The sequence below is a fragment of the Oncorhynchus nerka genome, linkage group LG1 (genome assembly GCF_034236695.1).
Source record: "Oncorhynchus nerka isolate Pitt River linkage group LG1, Oner_Uvic_2.0, whole genome shotgun sequence".
NCBI lineage: Eukaryota > Metazoa > Chordata > Actinopteri > Salmoniformes > Salmonidae > Oncorhynchus > Oncorhynchus nerka.
This window is the reverse complement of record NC_088396.1, coordinates 41,249,843-41,264,454: the sequence shown is the minus strand read 5'-3', so window position 1 is coordinate 41,264,454 and position 14,612 is coordinate 41,249,843. Positions and strand designations below refer to the sequence as shown.

Below are 14,612 nucleotides of genomic sequence, written 5' to 3'. Positions count from 1 at the left end.
TACCAAAAAACAATTAGGCAAATTCAATCCCTTTTAGACAACTTCCTGGACAAAACATTCCACTGTAATAGTGAAGGTGTAAACTTGTCAGTAGAAAATCTTAACAGTATATTTAACCTCTCAGCTTCCCTATCAAATCAAAAATTCTCAAATAGAAAACCGAAGAAAATGAACAACAATGACAAATGGTTTGATGAAGAATGCAAAAATCTAAGAAAGAAATTGAGAAACCTGTCCAACCGAAAGCATTGACACCCGGAAAAGCTGATTCTACGCCTTCACTAAGGTGAATCACTAAAACAATACAGAAATACACTACGGAAAAAGAAGGAACAGCACATCAGAAATCAGCTCAATGTAATTGAAGAATCCATAGACTCTAACCACTTCTGGGAAAATTGGAAAACACTAAACAAATAACAGCACAAATAATTATCTATCCAATATGGAGATGTATGGGTAAACCACTTCTCCAATCTTTTTGGCTCTATAACAAAGAATCCACAAAAGTGAAGACAAATTTGACCCCAATGACTACCGTGGGATATGCGTCAACAGCAACCTTGGGAAAATCCTCTGCATTATCATTAACAGCAGACTCGTACATTTCCTCAGTGAAAACAATGTACTGAGCAAATGTCAAATTGGCTTTTTACCATATTATCGTACGACAGACAACGTATTCACCCTGCACACCCTAATTGACCATTTTTTAAAAAATGTTTAAGGCAAAGTTCTAATTTTTTGTTTATTTGAAAATAAACTTTCAATCAATTTGGCATGAGGGTCTGCTATACAAATGGATGGAAAGTGGCGTTGGGGGAAAAACATACGACATTATAACATCCATGTACACAAACAACAAGTGTACAGTTAAAATAGGCAAAAAACACAAATTTCTTCCCACAAGGCCGTGGGGTGAGACAGGGATGCAGCTTAAGCCTCACCCTCTTCAACAAATATATCAACGAATTGGCGAGGGCACTAGAAAAGTCTGCAGAACCTGGCCTTACCCTACTGGAATCTGAAGTCAAATGTCTACTGTTTGCTGATGATCTGGTGCTTCTGTCACCAACCATGGAGGGCCTACAGCAGCACCTAGATCTTCTGCACAGATTCTGCCAGACCTGGGCCCTGACAGTAAATCTCAGTAAGACCAAAATAATGGTGTTCCAAAAAGATCCAGTCGCCAGGACCACAAATACAAATTCCATCTAGACACTGTTGCCCTAGAGCACACAAAAAACAATACATACCTCAGCCTAAACATCAGTGCCACAGGTAACTTCCACAAAGCTGTGAACAATCTCAGAGACAAGGCAAGAAGGGCATTCTATGCCATCAAAAGGAACAAAATTCAACATACCAATTAGGATCTGGCTAAAAAATACTTGAATCAGTTATAGAACCCATTGCCCTTTATGGTTGTGAGGTCTGGGATCCGCTCACCAACCAAGAATTCAACATAAAAAAAAATTAAAAACAATTTTATTTCACCTTCATTTAACCAGGTAGGCCAGTTGAGAAAAGTTCTCATTTACAACTGCAACCTGGCCAAGATAAAGCAAAGCAATGTAACAAAAACAACAACACAGAGTTACACATGGGATAAACAGACGTACAGTCAATAACACAATAGAAAAATCTATATGCAGTGTGTGTAAATGAGGTAGGTAAGGCAATAAATAGGCCATAGTGGCAAAATAATTACAATTTATTGTTGACACTGGAGTAGAAATACTGGGGTGCAAAAGTCAAATAAGAATTTGGGGATGAGGTAGTTGGATGGGCTATTTACAGATGGGCTGTGTACAGGTGCAGTGTCCCACAACATGGGACAAACACCAAATTGAGACTCTGCATGCAGAATTCTGCAAAAAATATCCTCTGTGTACAACGTAGAACACCAAATAAGGCATGCAGAGCAGACTTAGGCTGATACCCGCTAATTATCAAAATCCAGAAAAGAGCCGGTAAATTCTACAACCACCTAAAAGGAAGCGATTCCCAAACCTTCCATAACAAAGCCATCGCCTACAGAGAGATGAACCTGGAGAAGAGTCCCCTAAGCAAGCTGGTGCTGGGGCTCTGTTCACAAACACAAACACACCCCACAGAGCCCCAGAACAGCAACATAATAAGACCCAACCAAATCATGAGAAAACAAAAAGATAATTTCCTGCCACATTGGAAAGAATTAACAAAAACACAGAGCAAACTAGAATGCTATTTGGCCCTTAACAGAGAGTACACAGTGGTAGAATACCTGACCACTGTGACTGACCCAAACTTAAGGAAAGCTTTGACTATGTACAGAGTCAGTGAGTATAGCCTTGCTATTGAGAAAGGCAGACCTGGCTCTCAAGAGAAGACAGGCTATAGGCACACTGCCCAGAAAATTAGGTGGAAACTGAGCTGCACTTCCTAACCTCCTGCCAAATGTATGACCATATTAGACACACATATTTCCCTCAGATTATACAGATCCACAAACAGTTGGAAAACAAACCAAATTTTGGTAAACTCCCATATCTACTGGGTGAAATTCCACAGTGTGCCATCACAGCAGCAAGATGTGTGACCTGTTGCCACAAGAAAAGGTCAACCAGTGAAGAACAAACACCATTGTAAATACAACCCATATTTATGCTTATTTATTTTCCCTTTTGTACTTTAATTATTTGTACATCGTTTCAACACTGTATATATATATAATATGACATTTGTAATGTCTTGATTCGTTTGGAACTTCTGTGAGTGTAATGTTTACTGGTCATTGTTATTGTTTATTTCACTTTTGTATATTATCTACTTCACATGCTTGGGCAATGTTAACATATGTTTCCCATGCCAATAAAGCCCCTTGAATTGAATTGAATTGACAGACAGACAGACAGACAGACAGACAGACAGACAGACAGACAGACAGACAGACAGACAGACAGACAGACAGACAGACAGACAGACAGACAGACAGACAGACAGACAGAGCAAGAGAGAGACAGACAGAGAGAGAGAAGGGGGGGACAGATGGAAAAAGTCAGGTGAGCGATGTGATTAGTTGTGTGTGTTAAGCCCAGTGTTTCATATCTCAGACTGAGCTCTGCTAGACAAATGAGAGAACGTGCCTGAAAGAGGCTTTAATTCTGGCACATTACTGCTGCTTTCCAGCCTGAACACCCCCACAAATAATCTGACAGAGAACAGACACACTCATTTAAATATTCACACACCAACCTTTCACACACGCACCCTGTCTCAGTCACATTTTGATTAAAATACTGCATAGAAAAACATGTATAACCACACGTACACACAGACACACATCGTGCTCTGAACAGCGTGGCACGTCATATCAGTTACCACGTTATGTGTGTGTGTGTCATATTGAACTGAACCAAGCAGAGCCCCGGCTCTATCGTCACAGCTGATCACCTGAGACAGTAACTTCCTGAACAATACAGCTCAGTGGTCAGTCACTTTGTGGAGCTGCCACTGGAATGAAGAAGACAAGAGACCGTTAGAGTCTGTTCAGTCTGACCCACAGTCTTATATTACATGGCTCAGGGGTCAATATTTATGGGCAGTAGGAGTACCTACCTATACATTCAGTTTTGTATTTGGTCCCCCATAAGATGGGGTACCTGATCGTAGAACAGGGACACTTATCCCCAGAGGGATGCTGACAGTGTCGTTCTAGAACCAGTATACCCCAGAGTGTTACAGCCTGCTGCCTATCTTCAGCCCAGCCAGGCCAATAAGCCCCACAACTCCATCCCCATCAACTCAACTGGTTTATTGTGCCTATTCAAGGCTTGATTGGTGGATCACTTTGTGTGCTAAAGTTTAGGATTTAATTTTGAGGGTACCCATTGCCATTCCTGATTGGTCGCTGTTACTGATTGGTCAAAGTTAAGTTGATTGGGCCTGCGCTACTCAAGGCTTGATTGGCGGGTCTTGGATTTAATTGGCAGGTCTTGGATTTGATTGGCGGGTCTTGGATTTGATTGGCAGGTCTTGGATTTGATTGGCGGGTCTTGGATTTGATTGGCAGGTCTTGGATTTGATTGGCTGTTCTTGGATTTGTTTGTGGTGGTAGCCACAGCCATTAAAAAAAAAAAAAAAATAATTGTACCTTTATTTAACTAGGCAAGTCAGTTAAGAACAAATTCTTATTTTCAATGACAGCCTAGGAACTGTCTGTTCAGGGGCAGAATGACAGATTTGTACCTTGTCAGCTCGGGGGTTTGAACTTGCAACCTTCCGGTTACTAGTCCAACGCTCTAACCACTAGGCTACTCTGCCGCCCCTTCCCTCATTCTTGAGATGTCAAATGTAGTTTGTTGGAATGAGGGATAAGGGTGCCCTTTAAACACTGATACAAGGTCAGAATGATCTTCTACTAATTCAGATGATAACAGATTGGTTAGGCCTTGTCACATGTCAGTATAGAGGCTAGTTGGACCATTTCATCTATGTTCTAATGGTACTTAATATGTGAGGCAAAAATGATTATTTTCTTTAAGTGAGAGACTTGAAATATCTTTCAAGAGCATTATAGCATTGACTGTAATAGCAAATTGTCCATTTCCAAAACAGACACACAGAAACACTCAGGTCTCATAAGCCTGAGGTCTTCAATGTTTTGTTATTACAGGTCAGCAGTGATTACAGACCAAAACACATCAACAGCACCAGAAGCTCACAAAACAAATGTGATCAAAAACAACTGTCATCAGATATTTTACAGGCGTGCGTGCCTGCCGTGTGTGTGTACATGCATGTAGGTATGTAGGTGTGTGTGTGTGTGTGTGTGTGTGTGTGTGTGTGTGTGTGTGTGTGTGTGTGTGTGCGTGCGTGCGTGCGTCTGCAGGTACTGTAGGGTTGTCCTGTGAATGTCTACAGGTACTGTAGGGTTGTACTGTGAATGTCTACAGGTACTGTAGGGTTGTCCTGTGAATGTCTACAGGTACTGTAGGGTTGTCCTGTGAATGTCTACAGGTACTGTAGGGTTGTACTGTGAATGTCTACAGGTACTGTAGGGTTGTCCTGTGAATGTCTCCAGGTACTGTAGGGTTGTACTGTGAATGTCTACAGGTACTGTAGGGTTGTCCTGTGAATGTCTACAGGTACTGTAGGGTTGTCCTGTGAATGTCTACAGGTACTGTAGGGTTGTCCTGTGAATGTCTACAGGTACTGTAGGGTTGTCCTGTGAATGTCTACAGGTACTGTAGGGTTGTCCTGTGAATGTCTACAGGTACTGTAGGGTTGTCCTGTGAATGTCTACAGGTACTGTAGGGTTGTCCTGTGAATGTCTCCAGGTACTGTAGGGTTGTCCTGTGAATGTCTACAGGTACTGTAGGGTTGTACTGTGAATGTCTACAGGTACTGTAGCGTTGTACTGTGAATGTCTACAGGTACTGTAGGGTTGTCCTGTGAATGTCTACAGGTACTGTAGGGTTGTACTGTGAATGTCTACAGGTACTGTAGCGTTGTACTGTGAATGTCTACAGGTACTGTAGGGTTGTCCTGTGAATGTCTCCAGGTACTGTAGGGTTGTCCTGTGAATGTCTACAGGTACTGTAGGGTTGTACTGTGAATGTCTACAGGTACTGTAGGGTTATACTGTGAATGTCTACAGGTACTGTAGGGTTGTACTGTGAATGTCTCCAGGTACTGTAGGGTTGTCCTGTGAATGTCTACAGGTACTGTAGGGTTGTACTGTGAATGTCTGCAGTTACTTCACTAATCCAAGTGCAGCAGCTCCTACACTCTTAATGAAAAAGGTTCTCAGGCTGTCCCCATAGGAGAACCCTTTTTTGGTGCCAGGTGAAAGCCTTTTTGCTCTTTAGGGTTCCATGTAGAACCCTCTATGGAAATGGATTTACATGAAACCCAAAAAGGTTCTACTTGGAACCAAAAAGGGGTCTTCAAAGTGTTCTCCTATGGAGGGAGCCGGAGAACCGCTTTAGGTTCTAGATAATTGAATATCAGCCATCTGTTCCCTGCTCCTTTTATTTTATTTAAACTTTAACTAGGCAAGTCAGTTAAGAACAAATTCTTATTTACAATGACGGCCTACCAGAAGGCAAAAGGCCTCCTGCGGGGATGGGGACTGGGATTAAATAAATGCAATATAAATATAGGACAAAACACACATCACGACATGAGAGACAACACAACACTACATAAAGAGAGACCTAAGACAACAACATAGCAAGGCAGCAACACATGACACCACAGCATGGTAGCAACACAACATGACAACAACATGGTATCAACACAACATGGCAGCAGCACAACATGGTAGCAGCACAAAACAGGGTGCAAACATTGTTGGGCACAGACAACAGCACGCAGGGAAAGAAGGTAGAGACAATAATACATCATGCAATACAGTAAGTGTCCATGATTGAGTCTTTGAATGAAGAGATTGAGATAAAACTGTCCAGTTTGAGTGTTTGTTGCAGCTCTCCCATGCTGGCATAGCCACAGTACAGCTCCCTGCTCTCCCATGCTGGCACAGCCACAGTACAGCTCCCTGATCCCCCATGCTGGCACAGCCACAGTACAGCTCCCTGCTCCCCCATGCTGGCACAGCCACAGTACAGCTACCTGCTCCCCCATGCTGGCACAGCCACAGTACAGCTCCCTGCTCCCCCATGCTGGCACAGCCACAGTACAGCTACCTGCTCCCTCATGCTGGCACAGCCACAGTACAGCTACCTGCTCTCCCATGCTGGCACAGCCACAGTACAGCTCCCTGATCCCCCATGCTGGCACAGCCACAGTACAGCTCCCTGCTCCCCCATGCTGGCACAGCCACAGTACAGCTACCTGCTCCCCATGCTGGCACAGCCACAGTACAGCTCCCTGCTCCCCCATGCTGGCACAGCCACAGTACAGCTACCTGCTCCCTCATGCTGGCACAGCCACAGTACAGCTACCTGCTCCCTCATGCTGGCACAGCCACAGTACAGCTCCCTGCTCCCCCATGCTGGCACAGCCACAGTACAGCTACCTGCTCCCTCATGCTGGCACAGCCACAGTACAGCTACCTGCTCCCCCATGCTGGCACAGCCACAGTACAGCTACCTGCTCCCCCATGCTGGCACAGCCACAGTACAGCTACCTGCTCCCTCATGCTGGCACAGCCACAGTACACTCTAACAAATGGCCAACTATCGAGCAGACTACTGCAGAACCCTGTAGTGCAGTCTCCACTGAACCAGACAATACACAGGCAATGGAGAGAGAGAGGGAAGAGGGGGTAGAAGAAAGGGCTAGAGTGAGCCTGCTGCCTCAATTATACTGTTATGTTGTATTATGAAAAGCGAATAGGTATTTCTTGGAAAGTAAACATTGTGTTGAAAGTGTTCCCAGCAAGTCTTAAGTGTGTGTGAGACCTTGGATATAGCATTTACAATAGGACAAAAGGAGCATTGACTAAGGTGAATGCAGCATAAAAGGGGTCCCTGACTAGTCTATCTGTGTCCCAAATGGCACCCTATTCCCTATATAATGCACTACTTTTGACCAGTGGGTAGAGAATTTCCAGCAGTGACAACTCACTGGCGCGTGCGTGTGTGGTTTCTAACTTTCTCTCTGTCAGTACTTCATAGTGAGACCTGTTTTCCTATACCTTGTTTTTCTCATCTAGTATCTAGCTCTTCCTCATCCTCCTCTTTCTCTCTTCCTCATCATCCTCTTCCTCTCTCTTCCTCATCCTCCTCTTTCTCTCTCTTCCTCATCCTCCTCTTTCTCTCTCTTCCTCATCCTCCTCTTTCTCTCTCTTCCTCATCCTCCTCATCCTCATCTTCCTCATCCCCCTCTTTCTCTTTTCCTCATCGTCCTCTCCCTCTCTTCGTGTTGTTTTGACTGCTGTGAAGACTGATCTCTTCCTGTTGTTTTGACTGCTGTGAAGACGGATCTCTTCCTGTTGTTTTGACTGCTGTGAAGACGGATCTCTTCCTGTTGTTTTGACTGCTGTGAAGACGGATCTCTTCCTGTTGTTTTGACTGCTGTGAAGACTGATATCTTCTTATTGTTTTGACTTATCTCTTCCTGTTGTTTTGACTGCTGTGAAGACTGATCTCTTCCTGTTGTTTTGACTGCCGTGAAGACGGATCTCTTCCTGTTGTTTTGACTGCTGTGAAGACGGATCTCTTCCTGTTGTTTTGACTGCTGTGAAGACGGATCTCTTCCTGTTGTTTTGACTGCTGTGAAGACGGATCTCTTCCTGTTGTTTTGACTGCTGTGAAGACGGATCTCTTCCTGTTGTTTTGACTGCTGTGAAGACGGATCTCTTCCTGTTGTTTTGACTGCTGTGAAGACGGATCTCTTCCTGTTGTTTTGACTGCTTTGAAGACGGATCTCTTCCTGTTGTTTTGACTGCTGTGAAGACTGATCTCTCAGAGAGGTGGCTGTCTTTCAGTATCACTTCAAAGCTTCACACTGCAGCAGAACAGACTGATCTCCCTCTCTTTCTCTCTTTCTTAAAGACTGAGTGGGCTGGGTGAATGACAAACTGACAGACAGAGAGAGATGGAGTGGAGTGAGTGGTATAATAACAGTATGGAACCCCCAGGGACACATCCAGAGATAAACCACAAATCAATCATGTTCTGTCTCTGATCCAGTTCTTTACAAAGAGGAGAGTAAGCCTGCTAGCATCCTTGTGTAGACAGGTTTTTATTTTATTTATTTAACTAGGCAAGTCAGTTAAGAACAAATTCTTATTTACAATGACAGCCTACTGGACCAATTGGGCGCTACCCTATGGGTGGATGTGATACAGCCTGGATTCAAACCAGGGACTGTAGGGATGCCTCTTGCACTGAGATGCAGTGCTTTAGACCGCTGCGCCACTCGGGGTTAGCTGGCAACGTCAGGAAAACGATGAGCACGCTTCAATGGGGCTGAAGGATGTGTGTTGTTATGGTTCTAGATGGCCAGATACCTAGCAACAATGACTCGAAGCTGTTATGTGGGGAATCGTAGGTGGCTCATTTCAGCTTGTTGTATCTTGTTATTGATATTGTTATTGTGTTGTTTTGAGATGTTTTGACTTATATCACGTCTATGCTAATATGGCAAAGATTCGCTAGCTATCTAACCAACAACTGTAACGATGTATTTAAAAGACAACGACCAGCTAGCTATCTAACCAACAACTGTAACGATGTATTTAAAAGACAATGACCAGCTAGCTATCTAACCAAAAACTGTAACGATGTATTTAAAAGACAACGACCAGCTAGCTATCTAACCAACAACTGTAACGATGTATTTAAAAGACAACGACCAGCTAGTTATCTAACCAACAACTGTAACAATGTATTTAAAAGACAACGACCAGCTAGCTATCTAACCAACAACTGTAACGATGTATTTAAAAGACAACGACCAGCTAGCTATCTAACCAACAACTGTAACGATGTATTTAAAAGACAACGAGTGCTCATTGTGCAAATGTACAATACATTCAGAAAGTATTTAAACCCCTTGACTTTTTCCACATTTTCTTACGTTACAGCCCTTATTCTAAAATGGATTAAGTAGTTTTTTCCCCTCATCAGTCTACACACAATACCCCACAATGACAAAGCAAAAACTATATATATTTTTTCAATTTTAGGAAATTTACATAAGGATTCTGACCCTTCACTCAGTACTTTGTTGAAGCACCTTTTCCATCGATTACAGCCTCGAGTCTTCTTGGGTATGATGCTACAAGCTTGGCAAACCTGTATTTGGGGAGTTTCTCCCATTCTTCTCTGCAGATCCTGTCAAGCTCTTCCAGGTTGGATGGGGGAGCATCACTGCACAGCTATTTTCAGGTTTCTCCAGAGATGGCGCCAACGGAGAGGGCTGCCTCGCTTCTAGTCCTTGGGAAACTTTGCAGTATTTTGTTTTTTTTCTGTATTATTTCTTACATTGTTAGCCCAGGAAATCTGAAATGTTATTACATACTGCACCGGGAAGAACTATTGGATATCAGAGCGACATCAACTTACCAGCACTACGACCAGCTCTACCACCCACTGCTTCCGAGTATATTACTCGCTAATGTCCAGTCCCTAGGTCAACTAAATTAGGGCAAGGGTTACTTTCCAGAGAGACATCAGGGATTGTAACATACTCTTTTTTTCACGGAAACATGGCTCTCTCGGGATATGCTGTCGGAGTTGGTAAAGCCACCTATATTCTCGGTGTATCGCGGGGGTGTATGTTTCATGATTAACGACTCATGGTGTAATTGTAACAACATACAGGAACTCAAGTACTTTTGTTCACCTGACCTAGAATCCCTCACAATCAAATGCCGACTGTATCATCTCCCAAGAGAATTCTCTTCCGTTATTGGCACAGCCATGTCTATCCCCCCTCAAGCTGAACCCACGACGGCCCTCAAGTAGCGTCACTGGACTTTATGCACTGGACAAGAGAAATACCGATGTAAGAATGCTGTTCATTGACTACAGCTCAGCATTCAACACCATAGTACCCTCCAAGCTCATCATTAAGCTTGAGGCCCTGGGTCTCAACCCCGCTCTGTGCAATTTGGTCCTGGACTTCCTGACGGGCCGCCCCCAGGTGGTGAAGGTAGGAAACAACATCTCCACTTCGCTGATCCTCAACACTGGGGCCCCACAAGGGTGAGTGCTCAGCCCCCTCCTGTACTCCCGGTTCACCCATGACTGCGTGACCATGCACGCCTCCAACTCAATCATCAAGTTTACAGACAACACAACAGTAGTAGGCTTGATTACCAAAAACGACGAGACAGCCTACAGGGAGGAGGTGAGGGCTCTCGGAGTGTGGTGTCAGGAAAATAACATCTCACTCAACATCAACAAAACAAAGGAGATGATCGTGGACTTCAGGAAACAGCAGAGGGAGCACCCCCCTATCCACATCAACAGGACAGCAGTGGAGAAAGTGGAAAGTTTTAAGTTCCTCGGCGTACACATCACAGACAATCTGAAATGGTCCACCCACACAGACAGTGTGGTGAAGAAGACGCAACAGCGCCTCTTCAACCTCAGGAGGCTAAACCCTCACAAACTTTTACAGATGCACAATTGAGAGCATCCTGTCGGGCTGTATCACTGCCTGTTATGGCAACTGCATTGCCTGCAACCACAGGGCTCTCCAGGGGGTGGTGCAGTCTGCACAAATCATAAGCGGGGGCAAACTACCTGCCCTCCAGGACACGTACAGCACCCGATGTCACAGGAAGTCCAAAAATATCATCAAGGACAACAACCACCTAAGCCACTGCCTGTTCACCCCGTTATCATCCAGAAGGTGAGGTCAGGACAGGTGCATCAAACCTGGAACCAAGAGACTGAAAAACAGCTTCGATCTCAAGGCCATCCGACTGTTAAACAGCCATCACTAGCACAGAGAGGCTGCTGCCTACATAGAGACTTGAAATCATTGGCCACTTTAATAAATCGAACACTATTCACTTTAATATTGCCACTTTAATAATGTTTACATATCTTGCATTACTCATCATACTATTTATTGCATCTTAGCCTATGCCGCTCTGTCATTGCTCATCCATATATTTATATTTATATATTCCTTTACTTAAATTTGTGTGTATTAGGTATCTGTTGTGGAATTGATAGATATTACTTGTTAGATATTACTGCACTATCGGAACTAGATGCACAAGCATTTCGCTACACTCGCAATAACATCTGCTGACCATGTGTATGTGACCAATAACATTTTATTGGATTTGAGATGTTCGATCGGGTTGTCCTGGTTGTGTGCGTAGGGTTCTTGGTCACCTCCCTGACCAAGGCCCTTCTCCCGATTGCTCAGTCTGGCCAGGAAGCCAGCTCTAGAAAGAGTCTTGGTGGTTCCTAACTTCTGCCATTTAAGAATGATGGAGGACACTGTGTTCTTGGGGACCTTCAATGCTGCAGAAATATTTTGGTACCCTTCCCCAGATCTGTGCCTCGATACAATCCTGTCTTGGAGCTCTATGGACAATTTGTTGAACCACATGGCTTGGTTTTTGCTCTGACATGCACTGTCAACTGTAGGCCCTCATTTTTAGCCTTTCCAAATGTCCAATCACTTGAACTTACCACAGGTGGACTCCAATCAAGTTGTAGAAACATCTCAAGGATGATCAATGGAAACAGGATGCACCTGATATAATTTTTGAGTCTCATAGCAAAGGGTCTGAATACTTATGTAAATAAGGTATTTCTGTAGTTAAAAAAAAAACAGTTTTTCCTTTTTTCCTTTGACATTATAGGTTTATTGTGTGTAGATTGATGAGGAAAACAATTAATTGAATCCATTTTAGAATAAGGCTGCAACGTAAAAAATGTGGACAACGTCAAGGAGTCTGAATACTTTCCGAATGCCTGTATAATGTTATCAATAAACATTTGAAGATGAAATATACTTTACATGTTGTCAACAATCTAAGCCGACCCAGTCTGCTTTGCCCCATAGTAGCGTACGCGTTGGTTTGGTTGCTAGACAGCCAACCCGTCCATAGAGGTCTGTGCTGGAGTTCAGCACCATGGACAGCATCATGCCTGCGCAAAGGAGAAGGGGTAATGTGAAGTACCATGGATAGAGGCGGATCAACTGTAGGAGGTAGATGAGAGAGAGAGTAGAGTAGGTTCAGAACCTTGGACAAGGGCAGAGGAGGGGTTGTCAGAGAGTTAGTTCAGGAACCATGGAGAGCAAATTAATTTTATCTGGCTTTGCTGTGGACAGAAAAGCTGACTGAGAAAGTTCTCCCAAGTGCTTAGATAATTTATGTTCACACAGCCACACAAGCAAACCTAATTCAAAAGACCTACCCCAGTGCACAAACAAACACATTGATAAAGAAATATATTCACACACGTACCCCTACATACTGACACACTCGTCACACAAATCAGCACAAGCACACCCTTTATTCATCCATTCTGTTCCACAAATCATTTACATGTTAGTCATTTAGCAGACGCTCTTCTCCAGAGTAGTGAGTGCATACATTTTCATACTTTTTCGCACTGGTACCCTGTGGGGATGCGCAATGCTCTTCCAACTGAGCGACACGGGACCACGTCCTAGAAATGCTAGCTTGCCTAATGACAAGCTAATTAGGCAACAACTGATGTGTTACATTCCTAATTATTATTTTTTTCTCATTCAGTTCTCTGAGGCTACCCAGAGACATGCATTACCAGTGGGCCTGCATGGCTCTCTGACAGGTTGGGTCAGCTTCAGGGTGTGTGCGTACATTGGGTCTGCATGCAAGGCTCTCTGACAGCCTAGCTCAATTACAAGGTCAAAGCTACAGCTACATCCCCAATGAGTGTGTTTCTGTGGATCACTGTCCACAATGTATTAATCATATAATAATCTCTTCTTTTTCATTTCTCCTCCTCTCTCTCTCTCCCCTCCCTACCTACCTATCCTCTACCACTACATCTCTTACTCCCTCTCTCTTTCCCCCTCCTTCTCTCCCCCTCCCTCTCTCTCAGGTTGGCTACACGAATTGGGAAAGCGTCTGGGCACCCCTTATTTTGTATCTCCCCTGGCCACTCTGGCTCCTGATTTGCTGCACCCTGCAATCTCCCTGCATGCCAACAGCAGCCAATGGAATGTGTCCGGGTCGGAGCTGGCGGGGCGAGACTCGTGGAACACCAGCCAGTGGAACGTCACGTGGATGGGGGCTGGGGTGGGGGTCAGGGTGGGTCAGGGTGGAGGGATGCTGGGTGGGGGTCCGTCAGTGAGGAGCTCCTACGTGACGTCTCTGTACTTCGCTCTGAGCAGTCTGACCAGCGTGGGCTTCGGAAACGTCTCAGCCAACACAGACTCAGAGAAGATCTTCTCCATCTGCACCATGCTCATAGGAGGTGAGTCCCTGGAGATACAACAGGAACATTATTGGTTAGTGAGAATGTCAGGTTTCAGTGGTGTCAGGGGATAGATAAACCATCTGCTGTGTGCCTCCTCTCCTGTCCCTCTCTGGTGTATTCTGTTTAGAACTAGACCACTGATTCTACAGCTATTCAACAATGCTATGGCATATTGTTCGATCGGGTTCAGGTCCAGGCTCTGGCTCTGGCTGGGCCACTCAAAGACATTCAGAAACTTGTCACAAAGCCACTCCTGCATACTCTTGGCTGTGTGCTTAGGGTCGTTGTCCTGTTGGAAGGTGAACCTTCATCCCAGTCTGAGGTCCTGAGCGCTCTGGATCAAAGATCTCTCTGTACATTGCTCTGTTCATCTTTCATCTTTCCCTCGATCCTGACTAGTCTCCTTGTCACTGCCACTGAAAAAGATCCCCACAGGATGATGCTGCCACCACCATGCTTCACCTTAAGGATGATGCCAGGTTTCCTCCAGAAGTGACACTTTGCATTCAGGCCAAAGAGTTCAATCTTGGTTTCATCAGACCAGATAATCTTGTTTCTCATGGTCTGAGAGTCTTTAGGTGCCTTTTGACAAACTCCAAGCGGCCTGTCATTTTCATTTTACTGAGGAGTGGCTTCTGTCTGGCCACTCTACCATAAAGGCCTGATTGGTGGAGTGCTGCAGAGATGGTTGTCCTTCTGGAAGTTTCTCCCATCTCCACAGAG

General features: G+C 44.4%; 1 protein-coding gene across 1 annotated transcript in view; it reads left to right on the top strand.

Annotated features, from left to right (window-relative positions):
* Positions 1-14,612, top strand: part of kcnh3 (potassium voltage-gated channel, subfamily H (eag-related), member 3) — a 98,451-nt gene that overhangs the window by 30,237 nt on the left and 53,602 nt on the right. Inside the window, 1 exon segment of the mRNA XM_065017083.1 lies at positions 13,512-13,886. Coding sequence (XP_064873155.1) covers positions 13,512-13,886 — 375 coding nt within the window.